Genomic DNA, 24,170 nt, shown 5'->3' on the forward strand with positions numbered 1-24,170 from the left:
TATTCTCTGTACTTATTATTACTGACTTTTCTGGATGATATTCTAATCCTGCTTTATACCCAAATGCTCCGGAAATTTGCAAAATCTGTGGGACTTTTTTTTTTTAATGAATTCCCTAAAGTTAACACGCAATAATCTACAAACAAGAAGATAATTATTGTATTACCCTTACCTTCATGTTTTCCCATATATCTAATTCACTGTACCAAGCATTCAGTTACCACTAGGGTTAATCCTGGTGATAGAGGGGAATCCCTTTTGGGTACGTCTCCCCATTTCAATTTTATATAACAAGCCTCCATTTATAAATAATTTCATCCAAGGGTCCTGTACAGGGCAGCTACTGCCAGAGTCCCTCTCCCACTCCTGATTACCTGTTCTGTTACCATGTGTATACATTTCCAGCACACACAGACAAAAGCTTTTTGTATATCCATCAGCACTATTCCTGACTTCCCTTTGCCTTCCCTTTAAGCTCGGCTCAAAAAAGTTTAAGAACACAAGAACACATTGAAGATATGTTGAGCATGCCCCTTTTACAAGGCCTACATATTCTTCTGCTTCTATTATTCCTGGTGACACCTTTTCTAATCTTACTTTTATAATTCTTGCAAAGAGTTTCACATCCACATTACATAATCTATAACAGTTACCTTTTTAATGTAATGCAATGCTTTTTTATGGCAGGTAGTGTTGCAAATGGTTCCCATTTTGAAAGTTTTAAGAGACATGGAAAATAAACAATTCACAGTCTTATGATTTATTTTATTACCTTCAAGTGGCTCGGTGGTGATTATTTTTGTGTTAGTTTATTCAGCCTTGCCGCATCCCTTATGAGTTGTGCCAAAGTGAGTACATTTATAGCTTGTATAGGTAACTTTGTTCTTGACTTTTGTTTCACTTGGCATTGCTGTCACCTACTATTATACTTTGAAGGCTGTTGTCACTACTTATGCAGTGTAATGCTTCTTTTAATATTGTGTTTGCAAGTTTGATGGAATATAAATACCAATAATTATGTCTTTTTTATTTTTTAACGGTCATATTATTGACAAGGTTTTATAGTTATTGATTCTGGCAGTTTGCTTGTAATCTTGCTAGCAACTGGAGTACCTGAGTGAGGCAAAATACCTATGGTCCATTCATTCCTCTACCGGATTCCTCAGTTAGATCACAAACTCTGCACCAAGTGTTAGGTTGTAATGAACATGCCTCCTCCCCAAGGCAGGTCATCTGACTTGTGCTTTATGCTGCCTCCTAATTGCCTTTGCATACTGAATTCCCCTCTGCTTATTGTACAACTTGCACATGACAACATGGGCTCACTAGGCTTGAGCTCCACTGGGTAAACATTTAGTGATCCTACTGTCACCCATGTGGCAAGCCACATTCACTCCATGGTATTAGCATTGTGATGTTTATCTTCTTTTTATATACAGACAATTGAATGCCAAACTGACACTTATTTCTAGAGCAATAAAATATATGTTGACATCATAATTTTCTTTTTCAGAAGACTGAGAGCTTAGCTACACAGCCTGAGTACTCAGATGTTGATTATGTGACCACATGGAAGGTATGATTGTTTTTTTATATATTTCCTGATGCAGAGTAACTTCATGACATCTTTTCTAAAACTGTAGAAAACTGCAACCTTCTGCTGTGTTGCTCTACGCTGTTTGTGTTCATATATATATATATATATATATATATATATATATATATATATATATATATATATATATATATATATATATGCATATGTGTGTGTGTGTGTGTGTGTGTGTGTGCATATATATAATATCATGCATACATATACCTCAGAGAGGCATGAGCATTCCTGACATGCCTTACTGGGTCCTACTTACAGAGTTTCACCAAAGATTCATAAACGCTTCCACTAAGGCTGTGGTCCGCAATAGTCCCTGTCATAAAAGCTGGCACCGATGTTCTCATAATGTAATATAATAGTAATGTGACAAAGTGACATAATATAGACCAAGGACAGCATAAGACATGCAGATAAAAAAAAACCTGTTAAAATAAAAAATGGCAACTTCAGATGGGTACACTGCTCACAGATGGAACCATCTAAAAGTATCTAAATCCATATACTGGCTATATTATTAAACCTTAAAACCTTCTCTGCTGTTTCAGAACAATCACTATTTTTAACTTTGTGGAGACAGTGGACAGTACCACTGTTATATGAAAAGAGAAACACAAAAAAGCATGGTAATTAGCAATTCTGAGTGCCTTCAGTTTGCATTTCTTCTGTGGCGTACAGTTTATACTAAAGTAAAATCTTCAAATGTTGAAGCAATGCATTATGAATATTCATAGAAGTCATGGCATCATCACGTGTTCTACATTTTCTAATCCACTTCTGATGTGTTTATTTTTTTTTTCATTTATTTCCTTTTAGAACATGACATTGCATAAAACCTTCAACAGGTGATATGATGGTAATAAAGGTATTTCCCATTCATACACACTATGATGTAAAACAGGAAGTATCGAAAACAAACCAAAGACAAAATAAGATAATTTATATACATGATGTACAATATGTATTATTATTATAGAGTGAACACAAATATGTACTTATTTGACCTACTCTATTATCATATGAGATTCAAATCACACAAAATGTCATTAAAGCAACAAAATTTGCCCTGACAACTAAAATGCAATAAAATACTGATCTCTGCCTAGTTTAAGTAAAGATAACATCAACGTGGGCAATCTAATATTGGAGAAAATATAAATGTTTGTTAGGGTTGTTGGTTATCAACGTATGTGTTAATATGTACTTGATTGCTTGTCCATGAGCACTGACGCCTATCTAACCAATTCTAAGATATGTATAGTTTTAACAACGAGAAGAGGGTAATCAAAATATGCAATTTTAGTTTTGGGAGGTTTTGAGAGGTAATATGTAAAAGTGCGAATTCCCATGAGAGTGTGGATTTTTCATATCCCATCTTCTCAAGTGTAACTCTCAGTGACCACCAGAGTTTATATGTACATTTACAGCTCCAGAAGGTATGAATCATATCTGTTTTCTGGAACTGGCAATGTGGGCAGTTAGAGGAGACTTTTGCATTAAAATTCTTCATTTTTACTGGAGTTAAATAGGCATTATTAGTGATCATTAATTGGGGTACAAAGAAGTTTTTTAAACGGGGGTTAACTCCAGTGTAGCTTTAATGGCTTGAGATTTCTGATTATCGTTGAATATAGCATCTTGTTTTAACAATAACGATGGAAGATTGAAATCTAAGCTGAATAATCACTTTATACTGTATGAGTTTGATAACATTTTTTATTAAGTTGTAATAGTTTCCATAATGATTTACATGTATTGAGTATGCTGTCAATAACATCAAATTCCCTTGTGAGTGACATAGTTAATTCCCTAACTTGTCTTAAAATTATGGGAAGCTTTAAGGAATTCCCAATATAATCTAGAGAGTTATTCCTAAAAATATATATGTCCCAAAGATTTTTATCTTTGATGAGAAGGAATTTGTTTAAATTTAACATTTCATTATTTAATCTAACGTTTGGGTTGAAATGTAATGGTTGCAACATGAAGAATGCTTTAGTTAAATCTAAAGAATCCAATAGCTTTTGTAATCAAAAATACACTGAACTTTAAGAAAGCATGAATTTTTTGACAGTTTTAAAACTGTTTGTTTAGAAATGGAAGGGCCTTTGGATTAAAGCCACAAGACTTAATATAGTCATACCACATTTTTGACCAAGACAATGACCATGCTTTCTTTTTTGGATCAAATTCTGATATATTTATAATTTTACTTGAACAAATAATGTCATAGAATAGTCTACGGTCAGGTAATCTCAACCCTCCATTTTCTTTTTGATGAATTAGTTTTTGGTAACTTATTCTAATCGAAAATAATCTTGGCTAGAAGTGTATTTACTTTCTTAAACAGATTGTTTTGAATTATAATATTAGAAGCCTTGAGATGATACAATAATTTTGGAAGGATGTTCATTTTAATGACTGCAACTTTTGAAAGGAAAGATAGTTTTAGTACATTCCATCTCTGAACATCTTGTTCAATTTCTGAAAGCAATTTTCGAATATTATTCTGAAGAAAGAGGCTTTGATCATAATGAAAAGAGATCCCAAGGTATTTTAAAGAATATTTAAGTTTTTATTTCCGAATCCAGGAAAAAAATGGGCCAGTATGGCAAGAAGGGTTTAATGGGAATATGGAGGATTTATCAAGATTAATTTTATAAGTGGAAAATTTTGAGAATTTGGTAATAGAAGCTAATATCGTATTCAAATCAGAAATAGGTAGAGAAAAGTATATGTGTTTAATTCTGAGTAATACACAACATATATTTGTAGGAAGCAATATGTCATAGAAGGCTTGGTAAAATAACCTAGAAAGAGTGACATTGGATATGTTCTAACCTCTGTGAGGTCTATAGCCCACCTGATCACAATTAGGAGCAGTTGTGTAGCTCATAACATGAACATCATTGTAATTAGCACATTAGTCTTATGCCACTATACTTTTATACTGATGGAATATTTTTTTCTGATTGTATACAGTAGATATAAAAAGTGTACACACCCCTGTTAAAATGGTAGGCTTTTGTGATATAAAAAATGAGACCACAATAAATCATTTCAAAACTTTTCCCACCTTTAATGTGACCTATAACCTGTACAATTCAATTGAAAAACAAACAAAGCTGTTAGGGGAAAAATATAAAAAATAAAAAACGTACAATAAGCTGGTTGCATATGTGCACACCCTTAAACTAATACTTTGTTGAAGCACCTTTTGATTTAATTACAGCATTCAGTCTTAATGGGTACACACCTGCCATCAATTAAAGAGACTCTGATTAACCTCAAATAAAGTTCAGCTATCCTAGTAGGATTTTCCTGACATTTGCCTGCTACAGCAAAAGCCATGGTTCGCAGAGAGCTTACAAAGCATCAAAGGGATCTCACTGTTGAAAGCTATCAGTCAGAAGAAGGGTACAAAAAATTTAACAGCATTGGATATACCATGGAACACAGTGAAGGCAGTCATCAAAAAGTGGAGAAAATATGGGGCAACAGTGACGTTGCAAAGAACTGGACGTCCCCCCAAAATTGATGAAAAGACTAGATGAAAACTGGTCAGGGAGGCTGCCAAGAGACCTACAGCAACACTGAAGGAGCTGCAGGAATTTCTGGTAAGTACTGGTTGTATACTACATGTGACAACAATCTCCTGTATTCTCCATATGTCTGGACTATGGGGTAGGGTTGCAAGATGGAAGCCTTTTCTTACACAGAAAACCATCTAGGCCCAGCTAAAATTTGCAAAACAATGCATCAAATCTCCCAAAAGCATGTGGGAAAATGTGTTATGGTCTGTTGAGACCAAGGTTGAACTTTTTGGCCACAATTCCAAAAGGCATTTTTGGCACAAAAACAACACTTCGCTTCTCCAAAAGAACACAATCCCCACGGTGGAGCATGGTGGTGGCAGTATCATGCTTTGGGGTTGCTTTTCTTCAGCTGGAACTGGGGCTTTAGTCAAAGTGAAGGGAATTATGAACAGTTCCAAATACCAGTCACTTTTGGCCTAATACCTTCAGGTATCTGCTAGAAAGATGAAGAGGAATTTCAACTTTCAACACAACAATACATCCAAATCAACAAAAGAATGGCTTCACCAGAAGAAAATTAAACATTTGGAATGGCCCAGCCAGACCTCAGACCTAAAACCAATAGAAAATTTGTGAGGTGACCTGAAGAGGACTGTGTACAAGAGATGCCCTCTCAATCTGACAGATTTGGAGCGCTTTTGCAAAGAAAAGTGGGTAAATATTGCCAAGTCAAGATGTGCTATGCTGATAGACTCCTTCCCAAGAAGACTGAATGCTGTAATTAAATCAAAAGGTGCTTCAACAAAGTATTAATTTAAGGGTGTGCACAATATGCAACCAGCTTACTGTACACGTTTGTTATATTTTTACCCCTAACAGATTTGTTTGTTTTTCAATTGAATTGTAGAGGTTATAGGTCACATTAAAGGTGAGAAAAGTTTTGAAATGATTTATTGTGGTCTCATTTTTTTATATCACCAAAACCTGGCACTTTAACAGAGGTGTGTACACTTTTTATATCCACTGTACATACATGAAGAACCAGTAACGCTTTGTAAAAAACCTTAAAAATCAGATTCCAAGATGGTCGTTTGAGTTGCACCCTCTCCACACAGCTCTTGCACAAACTTTAGGGAAAACCCGCATTTGCCAGCAAATCACCACTTACAAAGTTTACTCAGAAGAGAGAACTTGCACTGAACCTATCTTCATAGTAATTTCCTCTAAAGATCGCAAATCTGTAAGATAAACTAAGTTCTCACATCTAACTGCCATCAGAATGAACTTCCATGTGTACAATAGAGACCTGAAGGCTTCAGCACCTCAGCAACAGACAGCGACCACGAAGGGAATAAGCAAGCAATTCCGAAGTGATAAAATGTCGAAAGAAATAGAAGGCATGGACACCCAAATATCAAAAAACAAACTATCAGCTATATCATCCCCGATAAAGAAGTTACCCCAAAAAGACAAAAAACATCTAAACTTCAACAGGAACAACTGAAGGAATGTACTAAGCAGAAGGCCAAAAATTCCATACACATAGACAATCTAAAAAGTGCCCTTTTACCATTACAATTAGCTGTTCAAGGCTTCTTGGAACAACTTAACACTTTCGATGGCACAATTAAACAGATTGCTGATGGACTGGACCTAGTGGAGAGAAGATCCAAATCCAATGAAATGAAAACTGAACATCTGAAGTCAGAGCTACAAACCAAGGAAAAGGCCCTAACTGACATTCAGTTAAATATCCTGGATTTGGAAGCTAGGAGCAGACGAATAATGTTATTATTAGAGGCTTGCCAGAAATGTACAAATAAAATCAATTGTTCCCAACTCTAAAATAAATATTCTGCTCTCTCTTGCAATCAAAAGAACCACAGTTGGAATGCATAATTGAAAGGGCACACCTAGCCCTCCAAAAAAAAAAAAAACAAAGCACTACAGCCCCAAGATCCATGTATGTGAAACTCCTGAATTTCCAAGATGTTCAAGCTATCCTGTCTGCATACAAAAAGATAAAACACTTCACATGGAATACATTTGCTATTTCTTTCTTCCAGGATCTTCCTCAAGAAATTAAAGAAAAGTGCCACAAACTCTTCCCATTCTGTGCAGACCTCATTAAACAAATTATTAAATTCCTGATGAAATTTCCGAACAATTTGTCCTTTTACTACAATGACAAAAAGTTTACAATGACCTCGCCCAAAGAAGCTAGTTCCACTTTCTTGAAATGTTTTGGAAAAACACTAGAACCGTGAACTTAATGATTATCTTATTCTATACCTGATTTAATTTCTGTGGCTTCCCCGGTCCCAAGTCTCTGTTTCATCCCGATTGCATATTAACCTCTGCATAGTAAAGTTAATTTAGATTAAAGTTTCTTTCCATTGCTGTTTTCCAATGGCCAGAAATGATTCTACCAAGCTGCTGTTTCCAGGAGGACACGTGAGCGGTGACTCTGCTCGATCTCAACAGTGAATGCACCGTTACTACTGGAAAAAGAATGGCAAGTATTTCCTGCTCGTTTTTACCTAAACAGCATTAACCAAGGCTGGCCCCTGTATGAGTTAACTGCCTGATTTCCAAATAGTCTTCCCGCTGGTTGCAGAATGAAGCAAGCAAGCAGAACATCAATTCTCTGTGCAATGCCGTTAAACATGCACAGGTGTTGTTGCTTCAGTGAGACTGGACCAGACAACTCGTGAGTACGAGTTGTACATTCTCAGTTTAAAGGACTACACCTTATCTCCCCATTCAAGCTGCACTCTGCAACTGTTCTCTCTTTGAAGCACATTTAGGAAACTAGTACCCTGTCAACTCCAATGATTTAAAATGTATTTTCTGAAAAACTATGAGTCTGCAGCTCTGAACTTCTCTTGTCAAGACCATTAATATGCATACATCAGAGACAAGACAGTGAAGGGAAATGATCTTTACCCAAGCACTGAGGTGTAAAGATAATTATTCCAGGAGAAATGCAAGCTTTGGTAAAAGAACTTCCAATTAAAAAAACAAAACACCTGTTGGGAGTATAGAAACCTGAGCAATCTTATTGTTGGAATATAGAAATCAGAGCAATCTTGCTGTAGTACCTCTTTTTTTGCTCTGATTTTATAACAACTAATATTTCTATTTTAATAGTGTCTATAAACATTTCATTTTCAAGTTTTGTCTAAAACATGCAGATTCTTTTTCTCTTTTTCTTTTTATCTATTTCTGAAATGATTTCTGCAGTAACAACATCTAGAAAGCCAATTAAATTTTGCACATTCAGTATCTTCCTCTCCTGTTTATAGCCAAACCTAGTTCATGAGGCTTGACTTTAAACTGCAGCATGTTTTCTGAGCATCTTGTGGCTGTCTCCCATTCCAGCATTTCTTTAACTTTGCATTTTCACTTTAGCCTTCATGTTAACTTTATTATTTGGCTTGAATTTTATCTTACACACTTCCACTTCTTGAGTACTTCCTTACACTGTGTTTGTAATTTCACTCTGCATATAGCCACAGCTTTAGATAAGGTCAAATCTAGTTATAAAAGTCAATCATTTTTATTTTACAGCAAAATATGTTTAGTGTACATACTGTGCAGTCCACATGCATGGTGCACTATATTTTTCATTATCAACAATGGTAGCTGTTACAATGATCAGTAAAAGAAAAAAATATTAATATTATTTATTATTATTATTATTATTATTATTAATTAATGTCAATAAATCAAAGCCTTATGGTATGATATGCCTCACCAGAGGACTTCAATCAGTGTGTAAGTACAAACTTACTCACCAACTGTGTTATATCTGCTTCACAAAGTGTCAGAAAGCTGAAGTTATGTATATATATATATATATATATATATATATATATATATATATATATATGTATATTTATATTCTCTGAACAGAGAATTTAATTAGTCAGTAGCTGTTCTTTGATCTATTTGCCTTCAGTTATCTGATGTAATGGGATAAGCGTGAACCTCTCAGTATTTTTCTGATCAAATAAGCGCAAATACTGAGACTGAGTGTTAAACAGTTGATTTAAGAAGGAAAGATTACATTTTAATCTAAACGGAAACAACTATTAATGTGTTATGGGAATCATTTAATTATCTTAGCAGATATTAACCATTGTTAGGAGTAGTTAGTCTCATGCTAATGGTACTGTTTTAAGTATATTTTGTCTTTACTTATACACTGTGGATCTTAAACATGTCCCTACACCACACTGTCTTCTATGTACTCAGATTTCACCCTACTTTATAATCTGCCCTGCAATATTAGCTGATTTGATGATTATGTAACAGGTAATTTACCATTACTGGCAGACCCTTTAGTTAAGAGCTAGGTGGATATTCTAAGAAGGGCTTCTAATGACAACTTCTGGAATTACAACAATATTGTATATACTTTGTAAATTGTATTATAGATGTGCTAATTACCTCATTGTTATAAAGTTATGTTTACTTGTATATCTTGTTCTTTTCTCTCTCTCAAATATAAGAGTTACGTGGGTAGGCACTAGGGTAGAGTTGAGAGAGTTCAGTGCTGCATTTGTATTAGCTGTTGCACATATACTTATTTTGCGACTTATTCTTGAGCCATAAACTTGTCCTCTGATCCTTGGTCATCTCTTAAGCAACTCAACTTAACCAAATGATCCCCATAAATATTGTTAAGGTATGGCAAATAAGTTCCTGGAAAGTTAGAGGCCTCCAGGACAAAAATAAAATGAATCTTCTAAGGCACCTATTGGTAAAAGCTGAAGCAGATATCTGTTATATTCAGGAATCACATATGTTAGCTGAAGATTGGAAAAAGGAACAAAATGGGAAGTGGATTAAAGATATTATCTCAGCAGGAAATAGCTGTAACTCCAAAGGGGTAGCAATTGTCATTAAAAATTAATTTAAACCTTCTATCATAGATAAGGGCTCAGACCAGGAGGGTAGATGGTGCTATTTTACGTGCTTAACTCCACTGCTCACTAAACCAATTCTGTTCTTAAATATATATGGACCATGCTCAGTCAAGCAGGTATTTATTCTGAAAATCTATAACTTCTTACTTAACTTTCCTAACCATTTTTTTATCCTGGGCAGGGACTGGAATGCAGTCATTGACCCTAAAATCGACCGTTCTAGCAAATCCAAATCTTATAACACTCAAGCCTCCCTTGCTCTAATGGAGCTTATCTCTGACTTTGGCCTAGCTGACCCTATATCCTTTGGTAAGGACACTTGGAACAATAACAATTTTACATATTTCTTGAGATGCCATAATTCTTGGTCACGCATAGATTTTTTCCTAATGTCAGATATACTCACAAATTGACAAATAAATTATTCAACCGAACCCACATTTTTTTCCGACCATTCAAAGATTAATTTAAAGATAAATTTTGCACACAACACATCTTTACTGAATAAAGGATTTAATAACTTAATAACTGGTCTCTTAATAACAATGTGCTGCATATATCAATGGTCACCGACGAGATAGCTAATGTTCTGGCAGAGGTTAACTCTAACCCTCATGACCAGAATATTCCAACTGATGTTCAGTGGGCGGCATGTAAATCTGTTCTTAGAGGAATATTTATCCAAAAATCCACATACCTTAAAAAAAAATAAATAAATAAAAAAAGAGAAAGAGAACTGTCTAGTATCTGAGATTAGAAAATTAGACGAAAAGCTTCAAGTGAACTATACTCTATCATTAGATAATGAAATGCTAGAGAAACAAAAGGAACTTTCGAACTTCACCAATCCAACCTCTCCCTACAAGAACTAAGATTCATAACAAAATATTCTGAATGGATACAAACCCCCTCCAAAGCATTAGCTAGGATAATTGAGAACAAGCAGAATTCACCCAGAATAACCCTTATCTATCATCAAGATGCACTTTATAAATCAGATTCTCAAATTATTCAGCTTTTCTATCAAGTGCACTCAAATATCTATGCTAGTAACCACCACCAAACCACAATTGCAGTGATGAAAAATCATCTCAATGATATTACATTCCCAAAGTTAAATGTAGACCAGAAGGTAATCCTCTCTGTCCCACTGACTTGAAAGGAAGTTCTAAATGCCACTGGCAATCTCAAAGTTGGGAAAGCTCTGGGACCAGACGGTTTCTGTCCAGACTTTTATAAAACCTTTAAAATTAACTTAGCTCCCATTCTACTCAAGGTATTCAATTGTATATCCATTAACGGTATCTCAGACCTATATATTAACCACTCAAAGACCATTCTAATCCCTAAAAATAGCCTAGACAAACCCAATGTTAACAATTACAAACCAGTTTCCTTAATGAACATTGACATTAAAATTTTATCATCCATATTAGCGAAGGACTTAAAAGAGTAATTCCCTCCTTAATCTATGAAGAGCAAGAAGGTTTCATGTCGAACAGACACACATGGGACAATACCCTGACTATGGAAACAACGAATAATCTTACTAAGAAGGACAAGCATCATAGATATGCAATGGTTTTAAATGCGTGTAAGGCTTTTGATCGGGTCAACTGGAACTTTCTCTTTACAGTTTTACCCTACTTTGATACACCCCTTGAGTTCATCAGTATTAACAAAATTCTATATAACAGCTCATATATGCGCCTATTTATCAATAAGCAATACTCACAACCGATAAAAATCTCAAATGGTACCAGGCAAGGATGCCCTCTCTCCTCTCTTCTTTTCAATTTATATCTAGAACCTTTTTTCTTGCTCATACTGCAAAAAACACACCACTCAGTTCCCAGATTACTACATACCAGGATCAGCCTGACCTCATTTGCTGATGACTTGAATCTTTATTTTGAACATCCTCTGTCAGACACCAAGAAATTAGTCAATACCTTGAATATCTTTGCATTCATCTCAGATTATAAAATCAATCAAAACAAATCCTTTATTTTCCCAATCAATCCTTCAACTCATAGGGAAAATCTTTTTCCAGACTCGCCCTTTCACATAGTATACGCCTTCAAATATCTAGGGGTCCATTACGATCATTCGTCTTCCTCCACATTGCAGTTCAACTTAACTGAAGTCTGGGTGGCACTTTCACAAGACCTATCAAGGTGGCCTCTCCAGTTACTGCAGGTGTCTAGTGAGGTACATGGCAAATGAGGCATTGTACTCGATGATTCGCCTAATGAGGGAAGAGTAGAGGGAGACAATGACCTCTTTCTTCCTGGATGCAAAACCCTTAGTAATGAAATGTGCCACATAGAAGGATTTTCTGACCACAGTGGCAATGTGAAGTTCAAAAGAGGTTGCTGTCAACCTGTGTTCCCAGATCTCTTATAATGCCTTGTGTTCAGTGGACTACCATCTATGTGGTCATGCATAGGAACCAGGTTTTTCCCAAAGGGGATGATGACACATTTTTTGGTATTAAGCTTAAGGCTATGGTTCTGACACCAGTCACCGAGGCCTTTCTGTAAGATGTCAACATCACTTGAGGAGTTAATAATAGCTCCCAACTTGCAGTTGTCTGTGAACTTTGTCAGCCAGAGTGCCTTTGTGTTGGCCTGGACTTCAGAGAAGTAGATACCAAATGGACCCCGGACTGAACCCTGTGAGACTCCACTCATGACTGGTCAGCAGTCTGATTTGAAGTCAACTACTTTCGCACTGTGGGTTCTAGCTGTGAGCCACATTGCAAGCCACCTGTCATACCAGACATTTTTCTGCCTTTGGGCTCTTGTCAGGTTTTCATGGGCTAAGCCCATGAGCTCCCTTAGTCTTGTTCTGAGGTTTAGGACATGTGCTAAAACAGACTCCTTGTGGGATTCACACTCATCACAAATCAAATCTAAAGGCCTCCTCAACTTATGCCCATACAACAACTCAAAGGGTGAAAACCCTATGGATTCCTGGGGTACCTCTCTGTATGCAAACAGCAGATGGGGAAAAGATTTGTCCATTCTCTCAAACTGGTCTTCAAATACCTGCAGCAGGGTCTTTACTGCAGAGTTTAACCTCTCCACAAGACCATTAGTCTGGGGGTGGTAGTGGGTGGTGTTTAGGAGTTTCACCCCACAGTGCTCTCACAGACAAGCCAACAGGTCTGACATGAAACTGGCACCTGGCAGTTAGTATTTCTCTTGGGAAACATACCCTGCTGAAAATCTCTATCAAACCATTTGCCACCTTCTCTGCCTCGATGGAGGACAGAGCCACTGCCTCAGGGTATCTACTGCCACCAGAATATACTTTTTCCCTGTGGAACTTGGGGTACACAGAGGCTCCACAATATCCATAACTACTCTCTGAAATGGCTCCTCAATCATAGGTAAAGACTTCAAAGGAGCTTTGATCTTCTCTCCTGCCTTGCCTACTTTTTGGCACTGCTCACAGGTAATGCAGTACCCTGTTACATCCCTTGCAATCCCAGGCCAACAAAAGTTCTGCATAATACATCTCTTGTATGATATATGCCTATATGACCCACAAAATGAAGGTCATAGGCTATGGCTAGAAGAGCCATACAGTAGGCTGTAGGCACTACCGACTGCTGTATTACTTCACCCTCTAGCTCTGCCTCAGGGGTTCACTCTCTGTACAGTAACACTTTGTTTCAATACATACTCCCTTTTCTTTGAGAATCAGGTGCCTCCCTTGCCACCTCCCTCAAGACTCTTAGTGTAGGATCCAAGAGATGAGCATGTCTCAACTCTACCTTTCTGACCCATCCCAGCTCCCTTTCCACAGGAAGTCCAGTCTCTTCTGACAGCAGTGCCTCACTGTCAGCCTGGGTACTACTACTCACCTCTGCCCTTGCAGTTAGTCTGTCCAAGGAAACATCAGTACCTACCAACAGCTGTGGCTCATCTTCAGGGTCACTGCTGCGGGGTAGCACCCTCCCTGAAACAACCACCTCACCATCCCTGGCTTCAGGTGTGTGGTCTGTCTGGGCCTCCCCCAGGCGATCAGCCCTACATGTCTGTGTCCAAGCCTGAGTGTAACTGCATGCACACAAGGTACTGCATTATCAAATCATTCCCTATGAAGATATCTACAGGGATATCTTCAAACACACCTACTTGCTTCCTTCCTTTTCCACCATTGTATTCAAGGTGAACCCTGGCCAGCAGCATTTGTAATGGGGTCCCCCATAAAGCTCTGACTGGAGTGGACTGCCCAAGCAAGTACTGCAACTGTTTAACCACTACAGAGTTCACAATGGTTATGCCAGAGGCTGTCTCTCTCTCTTAGCAGTGTCCTGTTTTCCGTCAACTAAGATAGGATACAAACTCCGGTGATAGTCTGATACCTCTGTTGTCTACAGACAACTTACCACTGGCATACTGTTATTCCCACTTACTGGCTCTCCCACCTTTTGTTCTTCACCTTGCTTCCATGGACTGTATGTTACATGGCCCCACTGGTTACATTTAAAACATCTAACCCTTGGCTCTGGCCATGTTCTTAAAACAGTGGCTTCTCCTGTTACTGGTGGACTCTGTTGGGGTGCTTTAGGCTGCCCACCAGGAGTCCCCTTATATCCATGTGTAGCACTGGGTATCCTCTTCTTATATAGTGATGCTCTGCTTGCTAAGTAGAGTTCCTTTTTTTTCCCCAGCTCATGCTCCCAGTCTGCAAACTAGATCCTCATGTTATCAGGCAAAGTGCTAAGGGCTTGTTCCCTCACCAAAAGGTCTGCCAGTCTTTCAAAAGTGGTGACCTGACACCCACTCACCCACCTATGAAAATAAGTGCTTAACTCAGTGATATAATCACATACACTTGCGTCTATGCTCACAAAATGTTATGTAAGTTTCAGGTGTTAACTTAAAACATTCCTGTTTAACGTTATCATAGCTGAAACAATCAGTATCAGACAATTTAGAAAAAGCAGCTACAGCTTTACCATGGAACAAGGGGGTCAGGAACCATATCCAGAGCTCTTGGTCAACATTATATTGTTTACATACTCTTTCAAATATATGAATAAAACCATCAAAATTATCATCCTCTGTAAACTGTGAAAGAAATTTATTGACCTTTCTTGCTTCTGGTTTTCGGTCATTCCCTTCCCCATCACCTCCATGACCCTGATGAAGAGTCAGCATCTCCCCCTCATATTGATGCTGCTTTTTATTTTCTTCAGCCTTCAAATGCCGCAGTTTCTCATTGTCTTCAACCTCCAAATACCTCAGTCTCTCTGCTTATTCTAATTCCAAACATTTGGCCTCTAGTTTAAGTCTGTTTAACTCCAGACAACTTTTTAAATCCTCTGAGGAAAAGGTGAACTGTTCTGTTTCTGAGGGCTGCAAATCCCCATCACCAGACTGGTTATTCTCCTGGTTGCTGGTCTGGGCTACAGCTGCAATTAATGGTGAAATCATTTCCTCTTTAGTCAGGTTAGCATGCACCAGTCCTTTGGCTTCATGCACATTGGTGAACTGCTTCTTTGTCAGCTTGCCATTATCCTCTGCTGACATCCTTGCCTGCTTTCTCTGATTAAACTAAACTAACAAAAATAAATAAAACTGTTGTGAAAATGAAACTCTGTATGTTTACCTTGTGGCTGCTGAGAGTACACACACCTTCAGTGACAACTGCCTACAGACTACAGAAGTTCAATTAATATCCATACCACTGCTCACCAATATGCGAGATCCCTCCTCTGGGCAAGTGATCAAGGAGTCTCAATGTTCACCACGGACACCGAGAGGGATGTTTACTTGAAACAAAAATAGATACACACAGTATTTCCAGATGCAGCTATCTGCACCACTGACACAGCTATAGAGTTGAGTTCTCAGCTGATTGTTCTAAGCCAAGTCCTCCACTAACCTCTCTGTGAAATCAGTGCTCTGTGTCCCTCCTCCAAGTAGCTGACACACACACTCTGAGGTTTGATTTTCTCACACACACACACACACACACACACACACACACACACACACACACACACACACACACACACACACACACACACCTGGAAACGGCTGGTACAGATTTACCAGCTATGCCCCCTCTGCCCAGACTATAAGGTAGATACAGCCACCAAAACACTCCAAAGCCAGCTACTCTATGGCTCTTACAAGGGTACCCAGTTATGCTTAGTAAAATGAATACTAATACAAAGGGTAGTGTTTGAACAATTCAGTAAGGCTTTCAGAAGTGGCCACAATGTTACCAAATAAATAGAAGTATTCTCAAGGGTTAAAATGTTCTCTAAAAGACCAGCCACAATGAAAAGTTTAAATATATTTAATAATAATACTAAAAGAACATGAAAATATTAAGTATCTATTTACAATAAACATCAGAGTTTCAATAACAGGAAATATTAAAAAAACAATGGAAAGATTCACACAGATACAGAAAAACAATACTTTACTAATCTCACTATATTTTCCTGTCTGGCTAAAGAATTCCTGTTCTCAAGTTCACTTACTAAAGCACGGCAAGATGAAGTGGGTGAGTGATCTTTTTTTGTCAGGTTTCAAAAACAGAGTGCCCTGAGATATTTGTATCATCTAGTATTAAAACATCATTTCAGTGCTGGATTACAGAATGACCTCACATACATCTGGTCATCCGACTCTGGTTCCCACACTACCCCTTTACTAGAAACTGAACCAGAATCTAGAACATGTTATAAAACACAAACATAGAGCTTTGCTAAGATACATTATAGCATCTGGAAGCTGTAAAACCATTTCAAAAACTTCAATGCTTCAAGGGTAGCAATTATTTCACCCCTAAGGACAATGCAGTAGGATTCCTAGTCCTGGTTTTCACAGACTTTTTGTCTCTAGCTGCAATCAGAACAATAGGACACAATCTTTATGGCCTAAACCAGGTAATTTAATTTCAGACTATTTTTCAAAGTTAGCTGGACTAAGATTAACCACTTCTCTTACAGTATCGTCTGCTGCAATATATTCATGTCAACATTTACAATACAGTCTGACATACATGTGTATTTCTTTTCTGTCCAGCAGGACCCACTGTTGGTATATTTTTTAACACAAGTAACTTTGCAATACATTTTTCAGCATAAACATCTGTACAAATCAGCTTGATATGCAAATGTCATATAATACTTTATAAAACTACAGCTATCTATGCTGGCATATGTTACACATATACTGCCCTACTTCTCCGGGCATAGCTAGCCCTCCTCACATCATCATAACAGTTCAGGACAATATCTGATGAATAACTTCACTTCTACTTGTACAATGGTTCAGGACTGTGCTAGATGAATAATCTGTACCATGAAACGATAAAGGCTTTCCTTCAAGTGCTAATTGATAAATGGTCGTTCTCTCTTGTTTCAGCAAAATTGTGTGAGGATGTGTTTGCTCACTACATACTGTATTGTAGTGATGTGGGTTGACTTGAAACATCTGATATGTGGCTAGTCAGAGATCACAGCATATCAGAGGAAGAATAAAAGTGATTAAGGAAGGGGTTCCAAGATGGTGGATGTTCAGTGAGCACCATTTCCATGTGGCTCCCTACAACTGCTTAGAATATTTGCCTTGTGCCAGTTATTAATACCGTTAAAATATTCCAATAGGCCTTCTTGGTAACTTAAAATATCTAATTACTTGCTGACATAGGAAAATCCTCATTCAACAGAGTTAATCCTGGAAATGTTTATATCATTTAATTGGGAACCTCTCAGCACATGTGACTGAGCCTGCTACCTTGGTGCAAACAAAGGAAAAGCAAAATATTCAACCAATCAGAGTGTCTAATGATTTTGATGGGATGGACACACAAACTACAAAATGTAGGTTATTGACTATTTCCACACCAGAGAAAGAAACAGTAGTAAAAAGAAAACGTACATCCAAATAACAACAAGAAAATTCAAAATCGACCATAAAACCAAACACGGATCAATCTTTCAATGTAGATGAATTAAAAACAGCTCTCCTACCTTTGCAAACTGCAATTAATAAATTTTCAGAACTGACAGGGTTTGGAACCACTCTGAATCAAATAGCCTGCATCTTGACCAAACTGTAGTTGTAGCACATGCCAATGAAATTAAAAATGACAAAATGAAACAAGAACTAGAAGTGAAAAGTAAAGTGACCACAGAAATCCAGCAGAAGCTAAATATCTAGAAACCGAAAGCAAGCAAAACAATACCTCAATAAGAGGTATACCAGAAAAGTATGAACAATTGCAGTTAGTGCTTACACTTAGGTAGATTTTTGGTTTCCTGTTCTAAAGTGACACTGATGTGCCCGAAATAATAATTGAAAGAGCCCATCAGGTACTTCAAAGTAATCAAGACTGCTCCAAACCTAGACAGGTATATGCTAAAATACTCGACTATCAAGATGTTCAAAAAAATCTTGCAGCCAAAACTAAAACAGGTATATTATTGGACAACAACAAAATAACCTTTGCTCAGGATCTTCCTATTCAGATTAAACAAAAGCGACAGCTTTTATCTCATTACTGCACTTATCTATTAAACCACAAAATTAAATTTCAGATGAGATATCCTAACAACGTATTTCATTACAAAGATTGCAAATTCAATTCCGACTCACCTCGTGAGGCGAAAACAGCTTTTCTTCAAGTTTTGGTGAATCTCCAGATTCTTAAATAACTTAAAAACAAGAGCCTCTAAGCATATACACTGGCAAATTTAACTGATCATTTTTAAATCTATTAGCTTTCAAAACTTCCGTTAATACCAAAAGAAGTATCTCGCTAAAATTGTATGATATAGGAGGTACACTAGTTAAAGTCTTGGTTTCTGGGAAAACTCATTTAGTAGTAACACCTTCCTGTTTCTCTTCTTAATGAAATAGTACATACCTTCATGCTGGTGGAGAATAGTGTTAATACAGAGTTTTTCTGGAAAAATGAACCTCTCTTGCTGTTCAAAAATACTTCAACATCTCCCTGTTAATGGATCTGGGTATTTTTTCAGCTGTGTAGAATAAATAACTGTTTCTGTTAAAGGTTGGAACTTTAGAAGCATATGTCTGACTGATCTAAGGTGCTTCTCCTTTGTTGATGCATTTTTAAATACTTATTGAGACCGGCATTATATTATTAGAGCTTAGTCACTACCCTCCTGGAAGATCTATTGTCATTTGTAAGTTTAAATACCTGGCAAAGCTGTGAACCTTTATACTAGAACTCATTCTAGTCATGAAATCAGTGAAAGTCATGAAATCAGTGAATATTTTTATGGTATGGATACTCGCACCATGCTCACAATTACAATGGAAAGTTTTGATATACGGGGTCCTGTACATAGATTGAATCACCTGCATGTTTTATGAGATGAGTCAAGTTATATTAGGCTTCTGCTCATAGCTGAAAATCTCAGCTTTAATTTTGGTATTGTAGCAGCAGTCACCTTTCAGAAACTCTAAGATATGTCTCAGTTGCAGATGTTACTTAAAACTGCAATAACAATTTCTACACATTTGTGATCTCTTTTTCTTTAATTATATTAACTCAAATAAATGTTTGGCACCTCTCCTTGTAAACTATGTGATTACTCTGAACTATATGGAACTCCATACATACCAAGTGTTACTGTTTGTAGGAGAGGTAATATTTATAGTTCATGTCAGATAGTATGTCTCTGTAATTTTCAATAGCAATTAATCTATATATAAAAAAGTAAAACACCAGGAGTTGGAGACGGCTGTATAATCCAGTCTAAAAATCTTTGACACAAGCACTTTCATGGGTAACCCCACTTCTTCAGATGTCTAATGCATTTTAAAAACAGCTGTTGGTTTAAATATCCTCTTGAGACACATGATTAAAACCAGCCAATACATTGTTCTAATGTGAACAAGCACTTACAATTTAAAGCAACATTCTACAAGGTACATGCCTTTAACTGAACTAGAAATCTGAATGTATATGTATAAACTTCTAAAAGTCTATTTATAAAATATCTAGATTGTAATTCAAATTTCCATAATGTTTCAGTTTGCAATCACAAGCACAGAAAATATCTGCACATATTTACATTTTCCACTTGTGTTCTCCAAAACACATGCAAGCATGTAACAAGAAGTCAGTAATTTATCATACAAACAACTCCACAGCACATCTTACCTAAAAAGCTGCCTAGACTTTAACTTAGGATGCAGGGGTATGTATTCATTTAATCCATGACCTCTATCAGCCCTTAATCTTACTATCTACTTAGCTTCAAGTTCTTCAGTGATGTTCTGTAGACCGCCCCCCTTTATGCTCTCATATGTTCTACCAATAACTAGACATTTAAAAATGTTCCATATCATTATTAATAGTGTGTCTGGCCAAAGCATTCGCTTTGTTCTTTTTATGGATGGCATAAATGTGTTCACATATTCTTTCCTTCAGAGACCTGTCTGTCTTCCCTACATAGAAACTACAGCACACTATGCAATGGGCCAAGCAGACTAAATGCTCTGTTTCACAGGTGACATTGATGTTAAACTCGTATGTCTTTAACTGATCTGGATGTTCAGACTTAGGGGTGCCATCTATATATTTACAAAAATTACATCTGCCACAATTTTTGTACCTTTTTCTATGGCTGGCCTTATAAGGCCATGCTTCCTATCACTGACCTTAGGTTGACATAACTGCCTCTTTAAAGATTTATGGTTCTTCAGTGAATACTTGGATTTCACATCTATTAGACTACTAATGCTGTTATCTAGTCTCAATATATTCCAATGTTTCTCTATCACATTCTTATGCATCCAAGCATCTTTAGAGTGATATAATGATATTTTAGTTTGTTTATTTTCTCTAATATTATCTTTCTGCCCATCACTGTGTACTTCTCTAAAGTCTTCACTCCTAGAGAAGTATGGTTTAGCCTTGAAACATCTCCTGTTTACTCACTTCTTTAATGCTGCTCTGTATATCATTAATATGATACCCCCTTTCTAATAAATCACTGCTAGTTTGCTCAACTTGATGAACAAAATCTTCATCTGTCACATTCAGTCTTAAGGCTCTATAAAACTGGTTCTGAATGACATTTGAAAAAATATATGGGGGTGCATAATTTCTTTAGCTAATAAATGTTTACATGGCATTTTTTCTTGTGCAGACGAGTGACCACAGTGCCATCAGTTTTCTTTTCAACACTAACATTTAAGAAATTTACTGTCTTCATGGAATATTTATGTGTAAACTTCAAAAATGTAGAGGTTTGATTAATATATTGTATAAACTCCTTCAGTTCTTCAGTGTTTCCTCTCCACAAAATGAAGAGGTATGGTAACCCTTGATGTGGTGTCTTTATTTACAGTGATACAGAATGATGTAGGAATAGAAAGCATCTGTACTTTTCTAAGGGAGATGTTCTTGGTTGATTCACACACCATAGAGCAAGTTAGTCAGCTTTTAAGCATTGTATTAGAGAACAATGTCTTTGTTTTTGGGGGAGATCATTATTGGCAGTCTAATAGCGTAGCTATGGCCACCTCGTGTGCCAATAGCTATGCCAATGCTGTAATGGCAGTTTGGGAAACCAAATTTATATTGAAGGGTCCCTATGCAGACAGAGTTTATTTTTTGAGGAGGTTTGTGGATGACCTCTTCATTTTGTGGAGAGGAAACGTTGAAGAACTGAAGGAGTTTGTACAATATATTAATTAAGCCTCTACATTTCTGAAGTTTACACATACATATTCTATGAAAACAGTACATTTCTTAGATGTTAGTGTTGAAAAGAAAACTGATGGCACTGTGGTCACTCGTCTGCACAAGGAAGAATGCCATGTAAACATTTATTACCCAAAGATAGCATGCACCCCCCATATATTTTTTGAAATGTCATTCAGAACCAGTTTTATAGAGCCTCAAGACTGAATGTGACAGATGAAGATTTTGTTCATCAAGTTGAGCAAACTAGCAGTGATTTATTAGAAAGGGGGTATCATATTAATGATATACAGAGCAGCATTAAAGAAGTGAGTACACAGGAGATGTTTGAAGGCTAAACCATATTTCTCTAGGAGTGAAGACTTTAGAGAAGTACACAGTGATGGGCAGAAAGATAATATTAGAGAAAATAAACAAACTAGAATATCATTATATCACTCTAAAGATGCTTGGATGTATAAGAATGTGATAGAGAAACATTGGAATATATTGAGACTAGATAACAGCATTAGTAGTCTAATAGATGTGAAACCCAAGTATTCACTGAAGAACTATAAATCTTTAAAGAGACAGTTATGTCAACCTAAGGTCAGTGATAGGAAGCATGGAGTTAAAAGGCCAGCCATAGAAAAAGGTACAAAAAATGTGGCAGATGTAATATTTGTAAATATATAGACAGTACTTCTAGGTATGAACATCCAGACCAGTTAAAGATATAGGAGTTTGACATTAATGACACCTGTGAACATACCTCTCAACCTGGAAACATTAAAAATCTGGACAAGGCCCATGAAAAATAGGTACAAATCTATATGCTAATTAACATAAAATCTACATGCATAATTATGTAACCCCACCCACTCCAGTGGAATTGTGGGATACCAACTTTCAAACTTAAACTGAAGGACAGCCAAAATATGGCCCCGGAGAGCCCAGACCCTGTAGTAAATGGTAACCATTTTTTTTTAATATGCAGTAATGTTGTTCACTGGGAAGGGAGAAGATGATGAACCTTAGGATTTTGTTTTTGGTGACTTGCAGTATGTGTGTTTTGTAGTAAAAGTAGGGCATTTAATGGTAGGCAATATTCTGTTAGCAAAATAATATAGTTTGCTAGGACCTTCAAAAGTTATTCTCCATGGCCTACTGATCAGTGGCATAGCTAGAGTTTGTGCCACCTGGGGCTGTCTGAGTTTGCCACCCTTCACCCCTCACAAAATCATGGTCAAATGGGGGGCCCCCATACACAGCCCTCCCCTCTGCAGCCATTCCACTGTCTCATTACTTAGCTATTTCTCACCATTTTCCAGAAACACTGTGTAATGTGTATACTGCTTTACTACTACAATGATTTGGATTTCATTTAAAACTTTTATTTTACATTTTATAGCAGAAACACTAATAGGCATCTGATAAAGCAATACAGTCTCACAATGAAAAATAGACTTAGCATTAAAACCTCTCTGCCCTTGAAACTCACATTCACTGAAACCCACATTCAAAGAAAATGCATCTGGCAGTGGTGGATAAAGATTACCTTTCAGGTGTTTTCAAATCATAGGCCCCTTGCACACAAAACATGCATGTATTCTTTTGATACACCTTCCTGATTGCATTAAATTATATCCTTGTATAATACAGCACACCTAGAGCAAGTACTGTTTTCAACATTTTTCCAGTAAGCAATGAAACAAAATGCATGAACCAATAATGACAAAACTGCCCAATTCAAAACATTTCTATCATAAAAGTCTACTCAAACCTCTACAATCCACCAGTATCACTAAATATGCACAATCTCTGCAGAAGTAAAAGTCATCTAAATAATTCCACATTAAAGAGATCTGTAACTAATGAAAAGGTTGCTGCTAGCAAACAACTTTATATTTCATTGTTTCATCTACAAATAAAGTGCCATTGCCCTTGAGGAATAAATTGCCTACGTTGCATTAAAAATGTAAAGCTAGCAATATTACAATAGGGAATGGATGGCAAACTGATAGCAGGTTCATAGTTACTAGGTATCTCCGCCAAATAGCACATTCTCAGGACTGCAGCATCTAACCCCTTTAAAAGTAGAACACAGTACAATATCAGCAATCCATCTACATATTGTGGGAGTAGAACTCAGACTTCTGCAACAAAAGTAAGTATTCTACCTGCTACGCTACTAACACAAACAGACTTGCCATAAGCAGCACTAAACTTGTCTCCTCCTGAAGAACTATGCAGCACAAGAAATCTGGAAAAAGCCAAATTTTTTTTGGGAGGGGGAGTCAAAGGCCCAAAACCAAGGACACAGTTTAAACATTGCTTGTATAATCTTAGAAAAGCTGCTCGAATAAAATGTGTTACCATGCGTTTCCTGAAAGACAGGAA

The 24,170-nt window shown here is 36.8% G+C and overlaps 2 protein-coding genes across 2 annotated transcripts in view; one reads left to right on the forward strand and one right to left on the reverse strand.

Annotated features, from left to right (window-relative positions):
• Nucleotides 1-24,170, reverse strand: part of LOC122811307 (aldo-keto reductase family 1 member B1-like) — a 356,222-nt gene that overhangs the window by 327,391 nt on the left and 4,661 nt on the right. The window lies entirely within an intron of this gene.
• The window catches only part of LOC122811308 (aldo-keto reductase family 1 member B1-like), a 201,822-nt gene that overhangs the window by 36,433 nt on the left and 141,219 nt on the right, over nucleotides 1-24,170 (forward strand). Inside the window, exon 4 of the mRNA XM_044083069.1 lies at nucleotides 1,514-1,576. Coding sequence (XP_043939004.1) covers nucleotides 1,514-1,576 — 63 coding nt within the window. The remainder of the gene's footprint in view (nucleotides 1-1,513; nucleotides 1,577-24,170) is intronic.

The sequence above is a fragment of the Protopterus annectens genome, chromosome 9.part0 (genome assembly GCF_019279795.1).
Source record: "Protopterus annectens isolate FY-2018-M chromosome 9.part0, PAN1.0, whole genome shotgun sequence".
Lineage (NCBI taxonomy): Eukaryota > Metazoa > Chordata > Ceratodontiformes > Protopteridae > Protopterus > Protopterus annectens.